The sequence below is a fragment of the Pteropus alecto genome, unplaced genomic scaffold (assembly GCF_000325575.1).
Source record: "Pteropus alecto unplaced genomic scaffold, ASM32557v1 scaffold45, whole genome shotgun sequence".
NCBI classification, from domain to species: Eukaryota; Metazoa; Chordata; class Mammalia; order Chiroptera; family Pteropodidae; genus Pteropus; species Pteropus alecto.
The window spans coordinates 20,956,347-20,979,015 of record NW_006442491.1 but is presented as its reverse complement, the minus strand read 5'-3'; the positions used below and the strand labels follow the sequence as shown (position 1 = coordinate 20,979,015).

Sequence of the window (22,669 nt, the reverse complement as noted above, 5' to 3'; positions counted from 1 at the left end):
TTTAATAAAAGAAAGGACTCTTTAGCAACAACAACCAGCACCAAAAAAACCACCTGTCATTTCTCAATAAAGAATGAACCTTAAATTGGAAACATTCAGCTTTAACAAGAACTCCGAACTACTTTGTCCTCATTATTCTCACTGTGAACCAGTGATATCTCTGTTGCAGACTTATATAGGCCTCCTATTTGGTAAAGGTCTGCAGCTATAATCCAGTGTTTCACAACATTGGCTGCATATTAGAATCACTGGGAAAGCTTTTAGAAACTAATATGAATTCCTGGGCCTCACCCCTAGAGACTCTGATTTACTTAATCTGGGTGGGCTTCCCCAGATGATTTCATTTTGCAACCAAAATTGAGAATCGTGTGTGTAATCCAGCCCCCTTCCAATGCATGAACTCCTAGAACAGTATTTCAACCAAGTCTTTGTACAACTGAGGTCGGCAGCCTTAAGATTCAGGAGTTTCCCTGTCCCTCCAGTGGATTTCCTGAAAGTCAGGATCAGTGAAGGGAAGGGAACTTCTATTCCTTAACTGTCTGCTAGGAATCAGAACTAGTGCTATTTTTTTTCTTTTAATTAATTCATTTTAAGTAATATTTATTAGCTTATTTAAAATACAATAAAGCATAAAGAAAGAAGTAGAAATAGCACATAATTCTACTGTCAGATATCCTCTATTGAATTTAAAGGTGGCAGGGGACGCACAGTGTAGTAACCAGAATAATGGCCCCTCCTCACCCCACAATGATGTTCACATAATAATCCCCAAAACCTGTGAATATATCACCTTACATGGGAAAAGGACCTTCAGATGGGGAGATTAACCTAGAAAATACAGCTGGGCCCAGTGTAATCACAGGAGCCCTTACAGTGGAAGAGGTGGAAGCAGGAGGCATGTGGGAAATCTCTGTACCTTCCACTCAGTTTTGCTGTGAACCTATAACTTCTTTAAAAACTGAAGTCTACTTTCTAAAAAAGTAGGGAGACGAAAGAGGAGTTCAGAGTAATGTAGTGTGAGAAGGACTTAACCCAGCATTGCTGGTTGAAGATGAAGGGGATCAAGAACTCAGGCAGTCTCTACGTGCTACGAAGGCAAGCAAACGGATTTCCCCCTAAAGTCTCCAGAGGGAATACAGCCCTGAAGATATCTTGGTTTTTAGTCTGTGAGACCCATTTTGGATTTCTAGCCTCTAGAACTGTAAGATTATAAGTTATATTATTTAAACCACTAAATTTTTGGTAACTTGTTATAGCAGCCAGTAGAAAACACACAGTAATCCATCTGTGCCGGGTGTTTCACACATCTTCTTGTTTAATTCATGTAACGCTCCCACGAAGTTGTCATTTTAGCTCTGTTCTAGAGACGAGGGAGCGGAGACTCAGAAGAACTTGCTGGTAGAGCAGGAATTTTTACCAATGTCTCTCTGAAGCCAAGTCTGTGCCCACTATCATGCTGAACTCACCTGCCTGCCCAGGCCCTCCCTGGGGCTTCAGGGAGAGCTTTCTCCCAAGTGGGATTCCTTTTTCCCTCTGGGGGTAGGGGTGATGTTAGGGGAGGAAGTTGTCAAAAAGATTTTTAAATCATCTAAGTGAGAGTGAGGGACATTTGAAGGACAAGGCAGGAGACCTAAGACATGTGAATTAAGGAGAATGAAAAACATTTTCTAAGACCCTGGCTGGAGCACCGTAGAGACTCACTGTGGGGTCTCTTCGTGGGTTCATGCTGCCATTCCTGTCCATGATCCCTGTGGCTGGACAACACCCTGCCTGGGGAGAGGAGAGGAGTTACGCTTGGACACTCTCAGATTAGTGGGGTAGAGGGCAGTGTCTTGCTGAAATGCCCCCTTTGCAGTGTCCAGAGGCATTCATGGCATTGATAACTGCAATCAGCCAGGCCCACAAGTGGGAAATACAGGGTCCAAATCTAAGACCTCCCATCAGCTTTGGGCACGGGGAAACATTGACTCGAGGGTCTAAAGTTTGCCTCTTGGCACTGCCATGCCTATGAGTAGGGCGGAATAGGGTAAGGCTGGAGGGTGGGTTCTGCCTTTGTGCTACGCCAGGCTCTCCTTGGGCCTCTCTGTCCTATGGAGCCATCATAGCAAGGAAAGGGTCTCAAAGAGAATCAGCACTGAGCTAACTGTGACCATCTGTCTTTGCAGTCCTGCGAAACGTCTTTGTCCTTGGCTGCATCATTATCGTCTGCTCCGTGCTCTTCCCTGTCCTGTGGCACCTCTGGATTTATGCGGGAAGTGCCAACTCCAATTTCTTTTATGCCATCACACTGACCTTCAATGTTGGGCAGGTAAGAGTCAAGGGCAGCATGGAGACAGCATTTTGTAATCTCGGACATTAAACCTGGGCCCTGGGTTCTGCAAAGCAAGGGTTTGGATGTGAATGAGGGGACAGTTCCACCCCTCAAGTAGCTTGTGGTCTGGTAAAGAAGATAGGGAAGTAAGAGCAGTAGGGAAAACTATCTGGCTAACATTTACTGGGCATCATGCCGAGCCATCACCTCATCGAATTCTCACAGCAAGCCCTGTTTTACAAATGGGAACTGAGCCTCACAGAGGCTGCCTCTTGCCCGAAGTCATTGGAGGAGCCAAGAACCAAATTCAGGGAAGGCTGTTTCTGAGGACACCTTCTTTCTGTAACGGTGCCTGGGCTGTGTGACACCCAAAGTGAGTGTACTGTGTGAGAGTGGGAAGGGCAGAGGCAAGTGGGGGAGAGGCTTTCCAGAGTCCGGGACAGCAGGAGCAAAGGCAGGAGGATGAGAAATAGTACATTCTAGCTCTTGAGTAAGTCTGGAGTGCAGATTGCACAGCTAGGAGTAGCCGGAGAGGAGGCTGTCAGGGGTCACTGAGAAGTACCAGCAAGGAGCTCCGACCTTCTCTGGCCCAGGGCAAGCCTCCCCCTTCGTGCCATAGAGAGTAGTTCTCAGCAGTGAAGTCATTGGTGGGAGCTTCTTAAAAATGCAGATTCTCTATTACTATGTTTTATATCTTATAGTTATGTGATGCCTGTCATCATTACATGGCTTTGATTATTAAAAAAAAATAAAATAAAAATGCAGATTTCCTGATCCCACTTCCACAGATGTTGACTCAGTAGATATGGAAAACAGGGTCAGGAATTTGCATTTTTAACAAGCTCTCCCAGAGATTCTGTTGCAGGTGGTCTAGCAAACTTCTCCGAAGGTCACTTGGTCACTGTGCCGTGTGCTCTCAGGTCAGCTCTGTCCTCATTGTGGAGGTGCTATCAGAATCACTTGTACTGTTTACCATTTCACTTGCCATTGGCACAACCAGGCATTTCCTGTGTGTGATGGGCCGAATGGGAAGCAGAACTAGCTGGAAAGACTAATGATGGCACTGAATAATCCCCAGGGAGATTCGTGCCGCCAAGGTTAACTGCTGGGAAAGAAGAAGGGAGTTAGGGCTTTTGCAGTGAGTGATGGGTCTGGTATTTCCTGCATGGACATTTCTGGACAATTAATGCCTGGCTCAGCTATTTATCTTGATGTATGAACAGCAGGAAGAGAGATGAAGGGCCCTGTAGCCTAGATGGGACCAGGTCAGAGGGTCTAGTCTTCCTGTCACACAGCAATTATTTATAGTGGATGCTCAGCAACTCCTACCTGTTTCTCAAACAAACAGAAATCCGCAGGATTCAACTTGATATCTTGTGGACTCCAAAAGGTTGTTCTGGCTCTTCTGTCTTGCTGAAATCTCATTACTTTTCCTTTGAAAGTAATGACTGGCGTCTGAGGGCACTGGGCCTATCCTGGGACTCTGAGGAGCTTGCAAGTGCCACTGAAATAGCCCACAGGTCTTCGTCAGGTCATGAGTGTCAAGTGTGGGTCAGGAGTACAGTTGCAGTGATTACGAAGCATCCATGGAACTTGCCAGATAACAGCTTTCTTTATATGGCTACCTTTGGCTGCCTTTATGAAACAAGGGTCTCTGTAAATGGCATGGGAGATGTTTGCAAGTGGTCAGGTTCCATCAAAGTCAGGAGAAACTGAAATTTTGGGAGCGGAGGGTGGGGCTGGCGGTAGGCCCCAAAGACCAGGTAGATGGAGTGTGTTAGCGACTGAGCATAGAGAACTCTTGGCATTGTCTTTTACCATTTTGTAAATATCTTTTTTAAATGTATTTTTAACCATATAAGTAATACATGAATTTATTATTCCTGAGGAAAATAAGTCAAAATAAAAGCATATGGAATGAAAAGTAAAGATCCAGCTGGGCCCCATTTCCTCCCACACCAGTGCAGATGTGATCACTGGGGTCAGTTTGGTGTGTCTGCAGACGTCCTCTGTGCACGTACAGACGGCTCTATGTCCACATGCACACAGAAAGAGCTTTTTTGCTTATATAAAGAAATGAAATCAGAAAGACAAATACCATATGATTTCACTTATACGAGGAATCTAAGAAACAAATAAATGAACAAATAAAATGAAAACAGACTCACAGATACAGAGAACAAACTGGTGATTGCCAGATGGGAGGGGGATTGGGGGCCTGGATGAAAAAGGTGAAGGGATTAAGAAGTCCAAATTGGTGTTACAAAATAGTCATGGGGATGTGAATTACAGCATAGGGAATATGGTCAATAATATTGTAATGGCTATGCATAATGCCAGGTGGTCTTAGACTAATCAGGGGGATCACTTTGTAAATTATATAAATGTCTAACCACTATGCTGTACACCTGAAACTAATTTTAAAAACTCCTACACTGTTGTTTTTCACTTAATGATCTAAATTGAGAATCTTTTTTTTAATGGCTCCGCTATCCCACAGTTGGGATATACTATGACATATCTGACTAGGTAGGCCCCTGCTGGTGGACACTGAGCTTGCTTCTGGTTATTTTGCTATTTATGATAAATAGAGGAGCCTCGCATATCCCTCCACATACTGTTGTATACACCTGCTAGTGTTTTCTTAGGATAGGTTCCAGATGGTGGGGTTTGCTGGGTCAGAAGGCATATGCATTGTATGTTTGGGCAGATATTGCCAGGTTGCCCTTCAGACAGGTCAGACCAACCTCCAGGCTTCCCAACCATGGTCCAAGTGCCTGTAAGCTGGCAGTTTGTCCAGGCATCTAGCACAACAGTGTCACCGGCCTCCTTGGGTCTGGGCTCTGTGGCTCTGAACCAGAGATAACTCTCTGGGGTCAAATGTTTCCTAGGGCTGCTGGCTTTCGGCCTTGTGGCTGCTGCCACTGCCAGATCTCAAAGGGGCGTGTCAGATGGGGCCCTTAACTCACCCAGGCAGGCACCCAAGTCATATCACTGTCTTGGAGAATTGGCTGAGGTGGAAGACACCCCTCATCATGAGGGTAAACTACCCCTGTGACTCACCTGTTGGGAGTCACAGAGTGCAAATATGAGACATTTAGAATTTTAGTACGAGTTAAATGTCACCTCCTCAAAGAGGCCTTTCATGAGGTTCCCCTTCCCCACTGTCTCTTTCTCAGGCCCCTATTTGTTTCCTTCATAGCACTTACCCAACCTCTAACTTTATATTACTTCTCTCTCGGCCTCCCCCACTAGCCTGTGAGCTAAAAGCAGAGATCTTCCTGTCCTACCCACTGCAGGGTCCCCAACTACCAGATCTGTACTTGGCACAGAGCAGTTGTTCAGCAAATATCAGTTGGTGAATGAATGAACCAAAGATAGCAGGAGAGTAGCATGTGATTAATGGCCAGATGTGCAGAGGAAAACTGCTGGAGGAGTCTGCTGGGAACGAGATCACCTTTCCTGTTGCGAGTGGTCAAGGGAAGCCACAGGGAATGGGGAGTAGGACATGGACCCTTCAGAATTGGAAAGTGAGAGGGGAAGGAGAGATAGTCTAGGAGCTGGGCAGGATGGAAGCCAAGTCACCCCTACTGGTGAAGGTCAGTGGGTGGCTGCTCTGTCCCCAGCCCTTCTCCAGTATCTGCCAGAACCTGGTCTCTGGCCAGCAAAACCCCTGCATGCCCTCCATTGCCCAAGCCAGCCTCTGCTTCCGTCTGACCTATAGTCAGCACTTCCATTGAGAGGTATGGCATCCGGGGACATGTTCTCAGTCCCATAATTAGCTCTTCTACCTGGGGTGGGGCCTGTATTCACCTGGTCCTCATTCTTCCCTCCCTGGACAAGACAGATCAGAGCTGTCCTGGGAACCAGATGAGTACGGATTGTTAGCAGGCATCCAGAGTCAGTCCCATCATTACTGAATCAGGCTAAATGTAGAGAACACCTTGCTGTAGATTTTAAGTCCTGCTCTGTTTGAGTTGGTCAGTGCCATGCCCTGTAACAGAACAAATTATTGGTAGAATATTAGTTATACCAGCAGGTAAAACAGCGGTGACTTAGGCCCCATCCTTTTCCCCTAGGGCTATTAAATATTTTTCAGCATGTGGCACAGATCATTTGCTAATTATAATTGCGCCTCAGAGTCAGTAACCAGGAAATGACATCAGTAACCTATCCATAGGGTGTGTGTATAGGGACTGAGAAGATCAGTTGGTCGTGGTCCCCCTCCACTTCCTCACTGTGTGACCTTCAGCAAGTGATTGAATTTTTCTGGGTGGCAATTTTCTCTCAACTCCTAGGTTGTTGAGAGGATTGGACATATAATGTGTAGGTCCTGTTGCCATTATTCATATGTTGACATGGGAAATAGCACAAACAACACGCTGTTCAAATACACAGAGCAAATTCCTAGGAAACCATTCAGACCCAGAAACCAAGGGAAGGAGAACAGTCACCCTTCCTTTTTGTTTTTGACCCTGTCCTTCTGCAGGTCAGTGACCCACAAAAGAAGAATGGTCATCAAGGATGACATGTAAATAAAAAGGAATGCATTTAAATTTAGCTTTTTAAAAAGAGTAAGATAAGATGTCCTGCTCACCCTAATTCAGCTTAAAAACAGGGAACATGAGGAAATCTTTCCCCAAAATTATAATTGTGGCTCATGTTTAAAGAGAGCTTGCTGGGGGCCAGGCCCATATGATCCCCTTAATCTTCCTGATCATGTGCTTGTGTGGCCTTCTGGACCTTTCCCTGTGCATTTATGTCAGCTTGTGTGCTCATGGAGAGTTTTATTTGTGCGTATGTTTTATTGTTGGCATCATGATAGGAGTATGACTTTTTTTTTCCTTTTAATAAAACATTTTGGTGACCTCTCCTTGTTCGTACATGAGAGGGGAAGCTCCTTTTTAAGCCCGACATGTGAGGACTCGCCACAGTTGATAGAACTACTCCCATACTGACAGCCCTTTAAGTTGTTTAACTTTATTTTATTCTGATAAAGGATTCACTTAATTCTCATAATAGCCCTTTGAGGGAGGCACTGTTATTGTCTCCTTATAATACAAATGAGGAAGCTGAGGCTTGGAAGTCACAGAGCTCCAAAGGGTTGTATTTATTCATGTTCTTATCACGTCCTCTCAGTAGACTGTGGGTTCCATTAAGGCAACCCCCAGGCCTGTCTTGTTCACGACTGTGTCCCCAGCACCAAGAAGAATATTCAATGACTGTACATTGATGAATAAATAGAATGAGCTGGGCTCAGAATCCACATTTTATGACCAGTGACACAATCTTATACACCCTATCCTCCCAGTTCCATCTCTGTTTTGGCCCAAGCTGGGCCTGTGGCAGGTCCTGCTCCATTCCTAGGGGGTCAGAACCAGAGTCCCCTTCCCCTCTTTTCTCCCATGGCCGGCCTTGAGAGTCCCACTCCTGCTCTATCCCCTCCACCCCCTGCCCTTCCCAGCGGGGTCTGGAACACTCCATGAGCTGCTGCTTTTTGCCATGGGGGGCCACCTTGGCCCTCTTCCTCTTGCTGCAGACCCTATAGGTCCTGGGCTGGCTCTGCTTTGGCCATTCTGCTTTCTGTCACCAGGAGGGCCTGGAGCCCTAGTGTCTGGACACTAACCCTATGGCATATTGGCCCCTGCTCAGGACTCGCTTATTCACTCTAGGACAAATGAAACCACAGTCTTGTCTCCTGCAATTGCCTCTCAGTTGGCCTGGTGTGTCATTCTGGGAACTGGGACCAGTGAGGCAATGTTAGGGGAATGTGGGGTAGATCAGCAGTGGTTGGGTGGTGTGTAACCCCCACTTGTGGACAGATAGGGGCCCATTTCAGGTTTATTTCCATGAGTTGTGTGTGGCCTTGTCTGCAAGATCCTGGTCTGTGTGTAGGAAGAGTCGTTCCTCCTGATATGAGGTGCTATGGCCCTTGTCCAGCTGGGTGTGAATGTTTACTTTGCTTTCTTCATCCGGTGGCATTTGTCAGTCTTAGTTCATTCCTTTGTCCCTCCCATTCTCAAACCTTTAGCCCAGTGCCCAACATCCCAAGCTTGTCTCTCACAGGTACCGCCCTCCCCCACCACACACAACCAGAGTGACAGGAAAAGCCTAGGATAAACACAAGGGGCATCGCCAGCCGGAAGGCCTGGGCTTGGGAGGCCCCAACTCCACAGCAACTCCCAGCCCCATCCGTCCTGGATCACTGGCCTTAGGCAACTCACAGGACTAACTCCTTGCGCCTAGCTTATTTATTTGCAAATATTAATTAGGCGCCTGCTATATGTCAGGGACTCTGCTAGGGGTGAATGAGACATAGCCCTGCTTCCAAGGAGCCCACAGTCTGTGGGAGAGGAAAAAAGAGGAAATCAGCAGGGCTGGGCAGTGGAGTAGTGCTATGAACAGGGTAAATGCAGCCTGGGGAGCTTAGAGCTGGGCCGGTTAAGGAAGCTTCTGAGGGAGAAGCAGCCTCTAAGTAGAGTCTGAGAGTCTAACTGGGTTCTAGGTACTGAGACCTGGCGGAGAGAGAGAGAGACAGAGCGTGAGCGAGCGCACCAGTGTGGAAGGTAGTTCTGTAGGACTGGCTCATGCCACCTGATAGGGAATGAGGCCATTTCAGGACAGTGGTGGTTTCAGAGCCACGTGGCCCACACGAGCCTCATTATGCTGAAGACCAGGCTGAGCTTTTGGTTTTAAGCCGAGGACAACTGTGATCAGATTCATGCTCTGAAAACATCACTCTGCCAGGAAGGGAAGAGAGGTAAGGGGTATGAGCTGGAATCTGAGCACAGGGAGGAGGCTGTTTAAACCTGGGGAGACGGGGTGGTGGCCTCATTGTCCTCAGCTCTGTGAAGTTGGATGGAGAAAGCTTTTGTCAGTTGACAAGTACCATGTAGATAATGCAGCTGGCTTTGATCTTACTTTGTGACCTTCTAGACCCAGAGACTGAGGTCCAGTGATTTCCCTATTATTTTGCATGTTTAGAGCTACCGGGTGGAGCTCTTCTCTTCCATTTCCTCCCACACATGTCCATTCAGGCCTATGAGTTGCTGGGTCACGCCAAAACCCTGTCTAGCTCCATAAGTCAGCTGTCAGCCCCTCTTGCTCCCAGTTTCTAAGATCCCCAGGCAGTGTGGGCAGAAGACGCTGCCATTTGATTGCCAACGGTGATGACCACGTGAGATCTCCCAAGTGCAGGCTGGCTGTTGAGTGTCAGCATCTCCATCAGGAGCAAGAGACCTGCGGAACTGGGACATGCCCAGAGTGACAGTACCTGCTTCTCCAGGAAGCTGCCTCCCAGAGGCCAGTGTTGGCTGGGGCTGCTCTCCTGAGCCCTGCAGCTTCTAGATGCACTGAATGGCCTCCGCGGGCCCAGATGTCTCAGACACTTGTTTTGCCTTTTCCAAAAAAAAAACTCACTCTCTCTCCTTGGCTAAGTGACAGACCTGTGAATGGGGATCATAGCCTCCACAGGGGTCTTAGTATATATGAAGTGTCAGTATGGGTCTGTGGCAGGATTCAGCCCATGTTGGTGCAGCCCCTTTGCCCAGCACCCCGAATTGAGGGTGTTGGAGGTTGATGGGCAGAACCAGGGTTTGGGCCTTAGAAAGGCAATTTGGGCACTGCAGCCTAAACGCTTCATTTACTCCCATGCGACCCCAGGTAAGATTCTTAACGTCTGAGTGAGCTCATCTCTAAGCAGGGTGCACAAGCCCCACCGCAGAGTGTTGTGGAGGTTCAGTCACATGCTTCTTGTTAAAGGGCCCGCCCCATGGCAGACCCTCAGAGTATGTTGATTTCCCTGTCTCTCTTCTCTCCCACCCTGTCATGGAGTACGTTCTGTTTCATTCCACTTTTAACCTACCTCTTTCTATCCCTGACCACCCTTTTATCAGCTATCCCATTAAATCTTCCTTGTGGCCCAAAGGGAAATCCTGGCCCTCACGGCTGCTAGTGAGGGGAATGCGGTCCTACTGAGTCCTCTGTGGGGCAGCACTGAGGGGTTGGGGACCAGCAGACTACTCCCAGAGCACCAGCCCTGTGTAGTGTCTGGGCCCACAGAGCTGAAGCAGATGCCATCCCATTTGGTGGGGACGCCAATAGGAAATGACTTCACTTTAGGGGTCACATAACTGAGCGTGGGGTTAGGGAAGACTCTAAGGGCAGGAGATGGAGATGATACCTCTCAAGGGATAGGAAGGAGCCCTTTGGATTCTGAGCAGGCAAGTGAAGGGCAGGGGGAGGGCGGGAGGGTGTGTGTGAGACAGCCTTTGGATTCTGAGCAGGCAAGTGAAGGGCAGGGGAAGTGGGGGAGGGTATGTGTGAGACAGAGAGATAGATAGATAGATAGATAGATAGATAGATAGATAGATAGATAGATAGATAGATAGATAGATAGATAGATAGATAATCGAGAGAGATCCCCCAGGATGAGGGAGGCAGTGGAATAGAGAAAAGGGGGCTGAGTTGGAAGTCTGAGGAAGGGAATTGGCAGGACTTGGTGGTTGATGGCGGGAGAGAGGCTGAGGAGCTCAGCTACAGTTAGTGAGGGCAGCTTTACAGAATAGCTGCCCTTTAGGTCTCTGAAAGCACAGAGGGACAGAGCAAGGACAGAGCTACTATTGTAGGTAATAAACTAGAGTTTATCACTTATTTTACAGATGAGGGAAATGCAGCTTAATGAAGGGAGAGTGACTTACATAGGGACACACAGCTACTGACTTGCCCATGGCATCTCCACGGCCCCTTGCCCAACTTCCCCTACCCAGACTGGACAAAGGGGCTCTGGCTCTGCAGCTGCTCTGTTGGCTGAATCGCAGGGCCTTTGGGAAATCCCTTCTCTTCAGCTTAAATGGAAAGCTTCAAGGTCAGAAGAGGTTGTCTTAGCCAGCCTGTGACCAGCCAGGGGCTTCCCTCTGAAAGGGAGCAGGGATCAGCCCCTCCCACCAGCTCAGCTACAGCTCTAGGCTCCCCCTCCCTGGACTGGGAACCTAGGGCCTGGGTGAGAAAGGGGGTGCAGTGTGTGAAGTCAACCTTTGCTGTGATAACTGCCCCCAAGGCCGGCCTGGTGTCCACGAGATGCCCTTTCCCTGGGGGCAGGAGCAGGGCACCCACTCAGGACTATGACCTTCTATTCCAGACAGACCAGCACACAGGGCTCTTTCACTCCACACCACCCTCCCTGACACTTATTATGAACATTTTCACACACACAGCAAAGTTGAAAGATTTAACCACCTGGACTCTACCATTAACATTTTTCTCTACTTGTGTGATCACAAATTATTCATCCCTCACTCTTATTTTTTAAATGTATTTCAAAGTGAAGTGCAGGCATCAATACATTCTCTGCTAAATATTTCAGCATGTATATCATTAACCAGAGCTCAATACCTATTTACATTTTTTCTTATGTGAAATTTACATACAGTGAAAAACATAAATCTCACATGTACATGTCCTGAAGCCACCTTTCACTCAGGAAAATAAATATTTTTGTGGCTCATCCACATTGTTGCATACAACAATAGTGCATTGCTTTTTTAAATAAACTTTTAAATTTTGGAATAACTTTAGATAGTTCAGGGTTTTCATATGCCCCATACTCAGTTTCCTGCGTTGTTTACATCTTATAGTTCCATGGTTCATTTGTCAAACCAAGAAACTGACTCTGGTACATTATTAAATAAATTCCAGACTTGATACGGATTTCACCAGGTTTCCTGTCATATCCTTTCTCTTCCAGGATCCAATCAAAGGCACTACATTATACTTAGTTGTCATGTCTCCCTGTGCCCTCTGCTTGTTTTCTCGGTCTTTCCTAATTTCTCATGACCTGGACAGTCTTGAGCACTGGCCAGCTAGCCTGCAGAGTGTCCCCACTTTGGGTTCGTCTGATCGTTTTCTCATCATGAGGCCAGGTTTTGTGTTTTTGGAACGCTCAGGAAGTACATGCTAGCCACACAACTTCATGCTGTTACCCCTCATTTGGTTAAGATAGTGTTTGCCAGGCTTCTCCAGTTTAAAGTTGCTATTTTCTCTCTCCCAGCTCTGCTCTTTGGAAGTGAGTCACTAAGCCCACCCTTCAGGGCAGGGGGTGGGAAGAGGGCAGGAATTAAGCTCTGCCTCCTGGAGCGGGGAGTATCTACATGTATTATTTGGAATTCTTCTATAAGGATTCCAAAAGGAATTTCTCCCCATTTATTTATTAAGTCATTTATTAATTGGCTGATTGTTGTTCATTGACTTGGTATTTTTATCAACATAATGTACATAATTTACAAAGTTAAGGCTTATGAGGAAAAAGAATAACTTCTTAAGGTCTTACAATTATTCATTCTGGTACTTCTAAATGATATGCTTACTCTATTGGTATTTCTTGTTGATTTTTTTCTTTTTATATTGAACCATATGAAATTGCCAATAGTTAACCGTTTATGATCTGCAAAAACAGCAGTTTCATGTAGTTCAATCTAATACCTCATATTTTGACTTCCTGCTACTTGCGTGCCCAGCTGTTTGTGTGTGACATTGGTGCTGTGATTTTATGATGGACATTCCTTTCATACTGTGATAACTGCCCCCAAAGGACAGCTGTGGGACAAGGCCTCAGGGGCTTCCTGGGCTCTGTCTGCTTTACTGATACCCACCCACAGAGGCAGAGTTCTGTGCCCCCTGGCAAACTGGATCCCTGTACATAGCCTTGCAGGGTCCATGTCTCCTGGTATAGCCTTAGACCAACTATTGACCCCTTTGTGCCTTAATTTCCTCATCTGTACGATGGGGATCGTCAATCCTTCCAGACAGGCCCCTGTGGTGCCTTGTCCTAAGTTCCTCCAGGCAACTCCATCCCCTTCTTCCTGCTCTCAGTGTGAGAGGCTGCCCAGGACAGGGCTCTCAGGGTCAGAGGCCAAGATCCCAAGCTCAGCTCAACCCTCTGACCTGCTCCAAGACCCTAGCCAGGTCCCCCGCTTGCTCTGGGCTTCCGTCTCCCTGTCTGTGCCGAGAAGTGATAGTTGCTGATAGTCTGAAAGGCTTCTAAATGCCTGAGAGCTGGTGAGGTCTGCAATGCGGAGCCCCTCTCCCCTCCCCCTTCCGTGGTGCTGGGCCTTGCCCCTTCTGTTCCAGGGACTGGAGGTATGGGAGCTTGGGACAGATGGGAGTGTAAGGCTGTAGGTCTAGCACGTGAGAGATCTTGGGAAATCCCTGTTTCTCTCTGGGCCTCAGTGAGAGGGATGGTAGGCTGTGTTTCTAGGGCCCTTTTGATTCTGTGGTCCATACAAGAAAGACTGAGCTGGGCACATATACCATGGCGGCAGAACCATTTGAGGAAGGAGTACAGTCCTCAGGCAATCAGAGATGAATGTAAATCTGAAATTTGGATGAGTTTGCGCTACCAAATAGAGGTTAGTGGAGCCAAGACCCAATCTGGGGAGTAAGGGAGGGCTTCTCTGAGGAAGAACCTTCCTGATACTTGAAGGGGAAGCAGGTGTTGACTAGATAAAAGGGGAGAGACTATTCCAGGCAGAGGAAACAGCAAAGATCTGCAGTGGAAGGGAAGAGGCCAGTGTGGCTGGAGCAGAATGAGGTAGAACAGGGGAGAGGATGATGCATGTACACAGCAGGGACCAGGTACAAGGCCTGAGAACCCCAGGGAGTTTGGTCTTCACCCTACAAGGCATAGGAAGCCTGTAGAGGACTTCGATCAGATTTGTTTTGAAAAGCAACCTCTGGCCGCTAGGGAAAATGCACTGAGCGGAGAGGAAGTTTGCGATTCAGGGACCCCAAAGAAGAGACTGCTGTTGAGATGACAGTGACTTTGTCCAGTGTGGTAGCTGTGAAGATGGGTAGAAATGGGTGGATTTGAGAGTTTAGGAGGTAGAATTGGCAGGACTTAGTGGTTTTGTATATAGGAGAAGTATTGGGTGATTCTGTGGCCTGAGCACCTGGATGGAAGATGGGAGACATAGGTTCCCAGTGGGAGAAGCAGGTTTGACAGGTGAGCTGGCTGGGGTGGAGGGGCCTGTGGGCACCCAAGAGGTGAGGTGGGGCCTCCGGTTGCACAAGTATCAGTCTGGAGTTCAGAGGCCAGGGCCTGGGAAGGAGATGTGTGTGGATCTTGGTATAGGAAGGGAGGGCAGTACAGGTACTTCTGAGGTGCCAGCGAGACCTTGCAGGGTCAAGTGTAGGTCCTGAGGTGGAAGACCCTAGAAAAGGTCTCTCCAACAGTTGCCTAGCCCCTCAGGTACCCAAGGTTCAGGAGGAGGTACCTCAAAGTTTCTCTCTTTCTCCCCTCCAGATCCTGCTCATCTCCGATTACTTCTACGCCTTCCTGCGGCGGGAGTACTACCTCACTCATGGTCTCTACTTGACCACCAAGGATGGCACGGAGGCCATGCTTGTGCTCAAATAGGCCTTGCGGGCACAGGGCTGCACGGACCTCAGGGGCTAGAAGGCCAGAAGCTGGGCCAAGCCCTCTAGCTAGAGTTGCCAGCAGACAAGTCCTCAGGCAGATGAGGTTCAAGTCCAGGGTCACAAATCTTGGCACCAGAGGGGGAGCCAAGGCTGGCAGCAAGGCCTGTGGGGTGTTGCCAGGAGCACCTCCACTTGGACCCCCAATTTGTATCTCTGCACTCCAGGGAGCCCCCCCCCGGGCAAGAGAGGGGGAGAAGCAGGTGAGCAGGGTTTGTTAGGTTGTGGCTACTTAATAAATGTTTTTTTTGTTATGAAGCAGTCTACCCTGGGCCCACACTGCACTCCTGGAAGAGGTGGGATTGGCCCCTAATACTGCCATGGTACACTACACAAGGGTGTGGGTTTCCAGGATGAACCCTAAGTCCACAGAACACAAGTCTGTGCACTGGAGAGCCAAAAACTGCATGGGACAGCCCCACCAGCAGCCCTCCCCACCCCGCAAGCAGCTGGAGGCAAAGGGCCAGGCAGGCCTGAGCAATCTTTATTCTGCAGAGGGACAATGACCACAGATCCATTCAAGACCAGGTGAGCCGGGGACTAGTCCTTCAGGAGAGGGTAGGTCCAGGCAGGGGGCAGCGCCTCAGGTGGGGGAGGGGCAGACAGGCAGGAACTAAAAAAAAGATAAACCAGACAGCAGGGGTGCTGGGGGCGGGGGCGGGGCTGCTCCATACCTTCCCCCATCAAGCACCCAGAGGGACAACCCTAACATGACTGCATGACTAGCCCAGGATGCACCCAGGACAGAGTCAGAGTGGTTGGTGCCCCCTAAGGGGCAGCATCCCTGCCCAGCCCCCCAGGGGCAGAAGCAGCTCAGTTCAGGAGCCAGGAGCTCTCTGGGCAGAGCCTGATAGGGCCCCCCACTCCCAAGCCAAACCCCCCCCCCCTACTGCTGGCTCAGAAGCCGAAGGTTTCCTGGGAGGCGTAGACCATGTAGAGGAAGCCGTCATCATCTTTCTCCTGCTCATAGATGTCTGCGATGGGCGTGGACACGCTCACCATGCTGTGCTGGTTCACCAGCAAGAAGAAGGCCTGCGTGGGGTTAAGCTGCAGGCGGCGCCTGAGGTGGACAGGAGGCCATGCTGAGTGTGAGGGGCTTGGCTGCTGGGTGGGTAGAGCCCGGACTCCCCCCAAATGATCCCAGCCCCTTCCAGAGGCTCTCACCCGATACTGACCTCAGCCCTGACCTTGATCTTTCCCAACCTTCCCCCACCCCTTCTCAGAAGGACCCGGCCCACCGCCGGACCCCAGCAGGACCCAAGTTCCCCTCTGACAGCTGCTGCCCACGCACCGGATTATCTTGACCAACTCGCTCATGTTGACATGGTCTGGGACCAGGAACTTGGTCTTGTCTAGGACAGGCAGCTGCTTCTCACCCTTGTAGCGCTCGATGATCACCTGGGAACAGGGTGGGGAGGGGGACGCATGAGCCCGGGGCGGGACCTGGGGCCCTGCAGGGGTGTTAGGGGGCCGCGGGACTCACCGGGATCTTGCTGGGGTGCTGGTCGCGGATCTGCTGCACCTCCTTACAGCGGTCGGCTGTGGAGGGAGAGCTGGCAGTGAGGCTGGGCCGAGGTCCTCCTCACGGTTGGCCCCGCCTGTCCCAGAGGGGCGGACCCCGGCCCCACCTCCCCAAAGCCCCCGCCCCCGGGGCCATTGGGCAGGTCCCGGCCCAGGCCTGAACCTGCCGCCTAGCCTGGGGTCCAGCTGGAGCCTGACGTCACGGGGCTGACGTCACCTGCAGCAGTCAGATCGGTCGCGCCTCCCACCCCCCCCTCCCCGCAGATCGCCCGCTGGGCCTCACCGAAGCTCCGCCGCTGCTTGAAAGGCCGGTCAGAGGGCATCTCGCGGGCCCGGCAGGGCGCACAGGCTGAGGCTCCGAGGTGCACGGCTTAGGGATGTAGCTGTGGTTCAGGGGCTCCGCACCTCACGCTCAAGGGCTCCGGGGCTCACGCTGAGCCCGGCGGCGGAGGCTCGGGGAGGTAACTCGCCTGGGTGACGTCAGGTCACAACATTCCTTAAAGGGGAGGCCGGTGCGCTGCTCCCATTGGGCCGACGCAAAACCCGCCCGCCCAGACCGTGACGTCAGGGCGCAGAGAGCCTGGATCCCCGACTCGCTCTGTAAAGGGCGGGGGCGCCCAGGGCGCGTCACAGTCCTGTGACGTCATGGCCTGTGTGGCCCCTCTCCCCCAGGCCCAGGCTGAGCCGAGACTGAAAAAGCCGGGTGCTCGCAGCTCCAGAGGCGGCGGGAAAATCGCAGGCCAGGATGCAGATCGGCATCCTCTGTTCCTGCTTCACTGTCATCTGACAGTGCATACGCAGAGTCTCTTAGTTCCAGAGGCGCTGAGGATAACAGCAGTTAACCAAAAGTCCTCCTCTCATTCCTGGAGCTTATGGTTAGAGAAAAAGGTGGGATAGGGAGAGATTAAAATATAAAAGCAAGATACTAAAAAGGAACACAGATTTTAAAAGGAATTTCTAGAATTGGCGAAAAACTATTGAAATTCAAGTCTCAAAGGATGAGGCAAAAAAGATTAGACACCGCAGAAGAGAATCTCTCTGAATTGAAGGATAATCAGAAGTGATTAAATAGAGAAACAAGGTGATGGAACATATAAAAGAGGAAGTGACCTAAAGTTGAGAAGAACTCACACGGCCAATCAGAATTCCGGAAGGAGAGAAAAGAAAGATGGAGAGGCAGTTCCTGAAGAAGAGCTTCCAAAATTGATTAAAGACCAGGATCCTCACATAAAATCCAGAGCAGAATAAATAAAAATAAAAGCATCTAGGCACTTTGTAGTGAGTTTATAGAACTCTAAAAGAAGAAATTAGGTGAGAAAATGGTGAGCAACTAAACTGGGAAACACATAAGTCATTTAACATGCACTTACTTGGCACGTGAATAGTGATGATTAATTTGTGGGTTGCAAAACAAGGAGCATGGGACACAGTGACAGGTAAGACTGGAGGGGGTAATCAGAGTTCAAGTATTCTAAGAAGATTTTTTTGAGAGGAGGAGGAGGATAAAGATGATAATTGTCTAGCTTTGTAAAGTCAGGTACGTATTTCAGACACTTAACAGAAATCGCTAAAAGAATAGAAATAGGAAGTATAACTGCCAATGCAGAAAAATGGTTAGAAAAGGATATTAAAATACAATGGAAGACAGAAAAGATGAAAAGGGAAGCAAAGTAAAAGAATGGTATATAAATGGTACAAAACCAGAGGTAGAAAATGTTTCATATTCACCTATTAAAACAGGGATGATCAGATTGGCAGCAACAACAAAAAAATGCAGCTCTATGCTGTTTACAAGAAGACATTTAAAACCTTAGGTCATCAAAAGTAAAAAAATGGAAAAAAGTACACTTGAGAAAAACTAACCAAAAGATTATCTATAGAAAAATCAGACAAAATAGGCTTTAAGGCAAAAGACATTATTAGAGACAAAGAGGTCACCACAATGATTAAAAGAACAATATCTAGGATGACATAACAATTCTGAACTTGTATGTTAGAGGTAAAAAAAAAAAAAGTCGAAAAGTGTTTAAAGCAAAAGTCTCGGTACAAGGAAAAATTGCCAAATCCTCCAGCATAGTAGGAGCTTTAAGAGCTATTTCAGTAACTGATAGACCAAACAGCCAAAAGAATATAGAAGATTTTAATACTATTAATAATCCTCATCAATGGACTCTGATATAACCCTGAACTCAATATGTTACTTTCAAGCACATAGGAAACATTTACCAAAAAAAAAAAATGACTTAACTACTAGATTCTGAGAAATTAGTCAACAGATACCAACTACTCCATTTCATACAACAATCCCTGACCACAGACACGAGCCAAGTAAGCTCCAAATTTAAACATTTTTCTTAAAAAATGTATTACTCAAATATGAAATCATATAGAAATGAAACCTATTTAGATCAAACCAAAAATGAGAATACATGTAAAAACTCAGGGTGGGGCGGGAAGCAACTAAAGCAGCATTTAGAAGATTTATAGCCTTGTATGAGGTAAGAAGTAATATGGAAAATTTATGAACAGTGTCAATTTTAAAAAGGAATAACAGTGTAAACCCAAAGAAAGTGAAGGATGATAATAATAAAGAGCAGAAATTGATGAAATAGAAAACAATAACACTAGTGTAGACCACAAAGCAAAGCTAGATCTTTGAAAAGATCAATACAGTAAACATTAATTGCAAAAAGAACATAACTATCTCGATATATCAGAAATGACAAAAAGATTTTAAACTTTATGCCATTAGTAAATTTAAAGTTTAGATGAAAAGGACAATTTTCTAGAAAAAGATAATTTGCCAAGACTAATTGAAAAAGAAATAGATACTGATTAGCCATATATCTCAAAAGCCACTAGTGCAACTGGTTTTCTAAGTGAGTCCTCTCAAAATAAATCCTTAAACTTGCAAATATGCTTAACAGTAAAACACCATAGTATATGGTAAAATGCTAAGCATTATTCCCTTTAAAGCCAGTTACAAAATTTTTAATTTTTTCATTGAACAAAATACAGTACTGTTATGCCCAGCCAGAGCACCAAGACAAGGAAAAGAGCAAAACTATCATCCATAGCCAGAATAACCAAAGGAATCTACAAACAATATAAGATTGCCAACTGATAAAGTTTGACAACACGATACAAAGTTTTCGAGGAACTTTTTCATACTGCCGTTGGGAGTGTAAATCATTTCAGCCATATTGGAGAACAATTTGACAAAATCTACCAAAACTGAAGATGCCTGTATCATACAAACCAGCAATCTCACTTCCAGGTGCACATGAGCCCAAAGAAACATGGTTAGGTATGTTTGCTGGAGCGTTTTCATAATAGTGAAAAATTGAGATGCACCTAAATGTTCAATATCTTGTATATTTCTGTGTCTAGAATGACACACTGTTCTAGTAAAAAAGAAAAGGAGTCAGCAAACTTTCCCTTTGAAAAACCAGACAGTAAATATTTTTGGCTTCACAGGCCATATGGTCTCTGGCAACCATCTGTTAGAGTGTGGAAGCAGCCGTAGACAACCAGAATGGGCATGGCTGTGGATATTTACTAAAACAGATTTGTTCCGAGGGCCTTAATTTGCTGACTCTTGATCTACAGCTGTGTGTGTTAAAGTGGACAAATCTCGAAGTTGCACGAGACTGCGTGTAATCAGCTGAAAAGAGTAACGGAAAGAACTAGGTCGGCCATGGACTTGGGGAAATGGTTCCACCTCTTTTGTCAGACTAAGCCCCGGGCTGAGGCTGCAGTGGGGGAGGAGCCCACCACCCAAATCTCAAGGTCTGTGCTCACTCTTCCTCTCACCTGACCCATCAGCAGGGCTAACACACCCTCCTCCAGTCCTCTGGTTTCTCTCATGACTTCTTCATCCTCTCTCTCCATTTCTTCTGAATCTAAAGTCCTGGCCTACTCCTTGTCTCTACTTGAAAGTCTAGCAAACATCTCAAACTTGACCTCCCCCAAATGAACCCACGATCTTCCCCTAACTGTAATCTTCCCGGTTCCAATCTGTCAACTTTGACTCCTTTCTTTTCCTCGCTTCCACATCCAATCCGTGCCCAAATACTATTGGTTCTACATTCAAAATATCTCCAGAATCTGACCACTTCTTACCACTTCTGCCACTGCCACTCAGGCCAAAGCTGCCACCATCTCTTGCCAGACTACTCCCATCGTCTCCTCACTGATCTCCTTGCTTTGGCCTTGCCTGCTCCAGTCTGGTCTCACTACACTGACAAAAGCAATCCCGGTGGATCATGCTGTTCCTGCATCCCACTCATTCAGAGCAAAAGTCAAAGGCTAAACAGTGGCCCATGAGGCCCGTGGGATCAGCCTCCCCGCTGCTCCTCTGGCCTCATCTACACTCACCCTCGCCCCTTTGGCTTCAGCTATGCTGGCCTCACTGTTTCAGGAACCCCAGGAACCCATTTGTGCCCCAGGGCCTTTCTGTACTTATCGTTCCCTTTACCCAGAATATTCTTTCCCAAGATCTCTGCGTGGCTCACTCTCATCTCCAAGGTCTCCTCAGGGAGGTCTTCTTGAATGATCTTATTTAAGACTGCAGCCCCCACCCCAGTCACTCTTTAACTTCCCTTCCAGTGCTTTGCTTAATTTTTTGCCAGAGGAAAATTAATAGGTTAAATAATTTTTCTAAACATTTTATTACGAGAATTTTCAAGCACACAAAACTCGAATATGACTACCCATATACCCATCAGTTAGTCTATGCTTAATACTTGCTCCATTTGCTTCATCACTATCTGTCTGTCCGACCATCCATCCATCTACCCATTATATCTTTTTGATGCATTTAAAAGTAAGTTGCAATCCAACATTCATTGTGATAAAAACTTTCAACACAGTGAATGTAGAGGGAACATACCTCAACATCCTAAAGGCTATCTATGACAATGCCACAGCTAACATCATATTTAACAGTGAAAACCTGAAAACTTTTTCTCTAAGATCAGGAACAAAACAAAGATGCCCACTTTCACCACTTTTATTCAACATAATATTGGGAGTCCTAGCCAGAGCAATTAGGCATAAATAAATAAATAAATAAATGGCATCTTTTTACTTCAGAAAGGAAGTAAAATTCATTTGCTGATGGCATTATATATAGAAAAATCCTAAAGACCCCACCAAAAAACTGTTAGAACTAAAATTTAGTAACATTTGCAGGATACGAAAATTAATATACAAAATCTGTTGCATTTCTATACACTAATAACTATCAGAAAGAGAAATTAAAAACAATTCCATTTAAAGTTGCATCAAAAGATAAAATACTTAGGAATAAATTTAACAAAGCACTACAGATTCAATGCAATCCCTATTAAAATTCCAATAGTATTTTTCACATAAATAGAACAAACAATTCTAAAATTTGTATAGAACCACAAAAGACCCAAATAGCCAAAGCAGTTGTGAGAAAGAACAAAGCTGGAGGCATCATGCTCCCTGATTTCAAACTATATGACAAAGCTACAATAAACAAAACAGTATGGTATTGGCATAAAATCACGCATAGATCAACGAAACAGAATAGAGCCCAGAAATAAACCCATGGTCAACTAATTTATGACAAGGGAGCCAAGAATACAAAACAGGGACAGTCTCTTCAGTAAATGGTGATGGGAAAGGTGGACAGCCATATGCCAAAGAATGAAACGGATCATTATCTTACACTGTACACAAAAATTAAGTCAAAATAAAGACTTGCATGTAAGACCTAAAACCATAAACCTCTTAGAAGAAAACAGGCAATAAGCACCTTGACATCGGTCTTGGCTATGATTTTTTGGATTTGACACCAAAAACGAAAGCAGCAACAGAAAAAAATAAATGGGACTACAAACCAACAGGCTTCCACACATCAAAGGAAACTATCGACAAAATGAAAAGACAACCTACCGAATAGGAGAAAATGTTTGCAAAGCATATGTCTGATAAGGAATTAATATTCAAAATATATAAAGAACTCTAACAAAAACCCAATCCAATTTAAAAAATGGGTAGAGGATCTGAACATTTTTCCAAAGACATACAGATGGTCAACAGGTACATGAAAAGGTGTTGAACATCACTAATCATCTAGAAAATGCAAATCAAAACCACAGGATGTGACCACATATCTATTAGAACGGTTATTATCAACAAGACAAGAAATAACGAGTGTTGGTGAGAATGTGGAGAAAGGGAACCTTTTTCTACTGTTGGTGGGAATATAAATTTCCCCTATGGAAAACAGTATGGAGTTACCTCAAAAAATTAAAAATAGAACTACCATATGATCAGCAATTCCACTTTTGAGCACCTGAAGGAAGTGAAATCACTATCTTGAAAATATATCTG

At 46.6% G+C, this 22,669-nt stretch overlaps 2 protein-coding genes across 3 annotated transcripts in view; one reads left to right on the top strand and one right to left on the bottom strand.

Annotated features, from left to right (window-relative positions):
• The window catches only part of PIGU (phosphatidylinositol glycan anchor biosynthesis class U), an 83,432-nt gene extending 68,384 nt beyond the window's left edge, over nucleotides 1–15,048 (top strand). Inside the window, exons 11-12 of the mRNA XM_025039809.1 lie at nucleotides 2,166–2,308; nucleotides 14,610–15,048. Coding sequence (XP_024895577.1) covers nucleotides 2,166–2,308; nucleotides 14,610–14,723 — 257 coding nt within the window. The 3' untranslated portion in view covers nucleotides 14,724–15,048. The remainder of the gene's footprint in view (nucleotides 1–2,165; nucleotides 2,309–14,609) is intronic.
• A 196-nt stretch (nucleotides 15,049–15,244) lies between these two features.
• MAP1LC3A (microtubule associated protein 1 light chain 3 alpha) lies at nucleotides 15,245–21,272 on the bottom strand. Of its 2 annotated transcripts, XM_015596865.2 has the most exons (5): nucleotides 16,587–21,271; nucleotides 16,266–16,321; nucleotides 16,074–16,180; nucleotides 15,673–15,842; nucleotides 15,245–15,395 (listed from the first exon to the last, which is right to left on the bottom strand). In XM_015596865.2, the coding sequence occupies exons 1-4, from the start codon at nucleotides 16,624–16,626 to the stop codon at nucleotides 15,680–15,682; spliced, it is 366 nt and encodes a 121-aa protein (XP_015452351.1). In that variant the 5' UTR covers nucleotides 16,627–21,271; the 3' UTR covers nucleotides 15,245–15,395; nucleotides 15,673–15,679. The 2 variants fall into 2 exon arrangements, with proteins under 2 accessions (XP_015452351.1, XP_006921800.1); XM_006921738.3 differs by having other exon boundaries at nucleotides 15,245–15,842; nucleotides 16,587–21,272.
• Between the last annotated feature and the right edge of the window lie 1,397 nt (nucleotides 21,273–22,669).

Excerpts from the sequence above, each read along its gene's own strand:
- MAP1LC3A (XM_006921738.3), bottom strand. The coding sequence starts at position 16,626 with ATGCCCTCTGACCGGCCTTTCAAGCAGCGGCGGAGCTTCG. Across the intron at positions 16,322-16,586 it reads CAAGCAGCGGCGGAGCTTCG|CCGACCGCTGTAAGGAGGTG; the intron begins GTGAGGCCCAGC and ends CTCCCTCCACAG. Across the intron at positions 16,181-16,265 it reads AGCACCCCAGCAAGATCCCG|GTGATCATCGAGCGCTACAA; the intron begins GTGAGTCCCGCG and ends CCCTGTTCCCAG.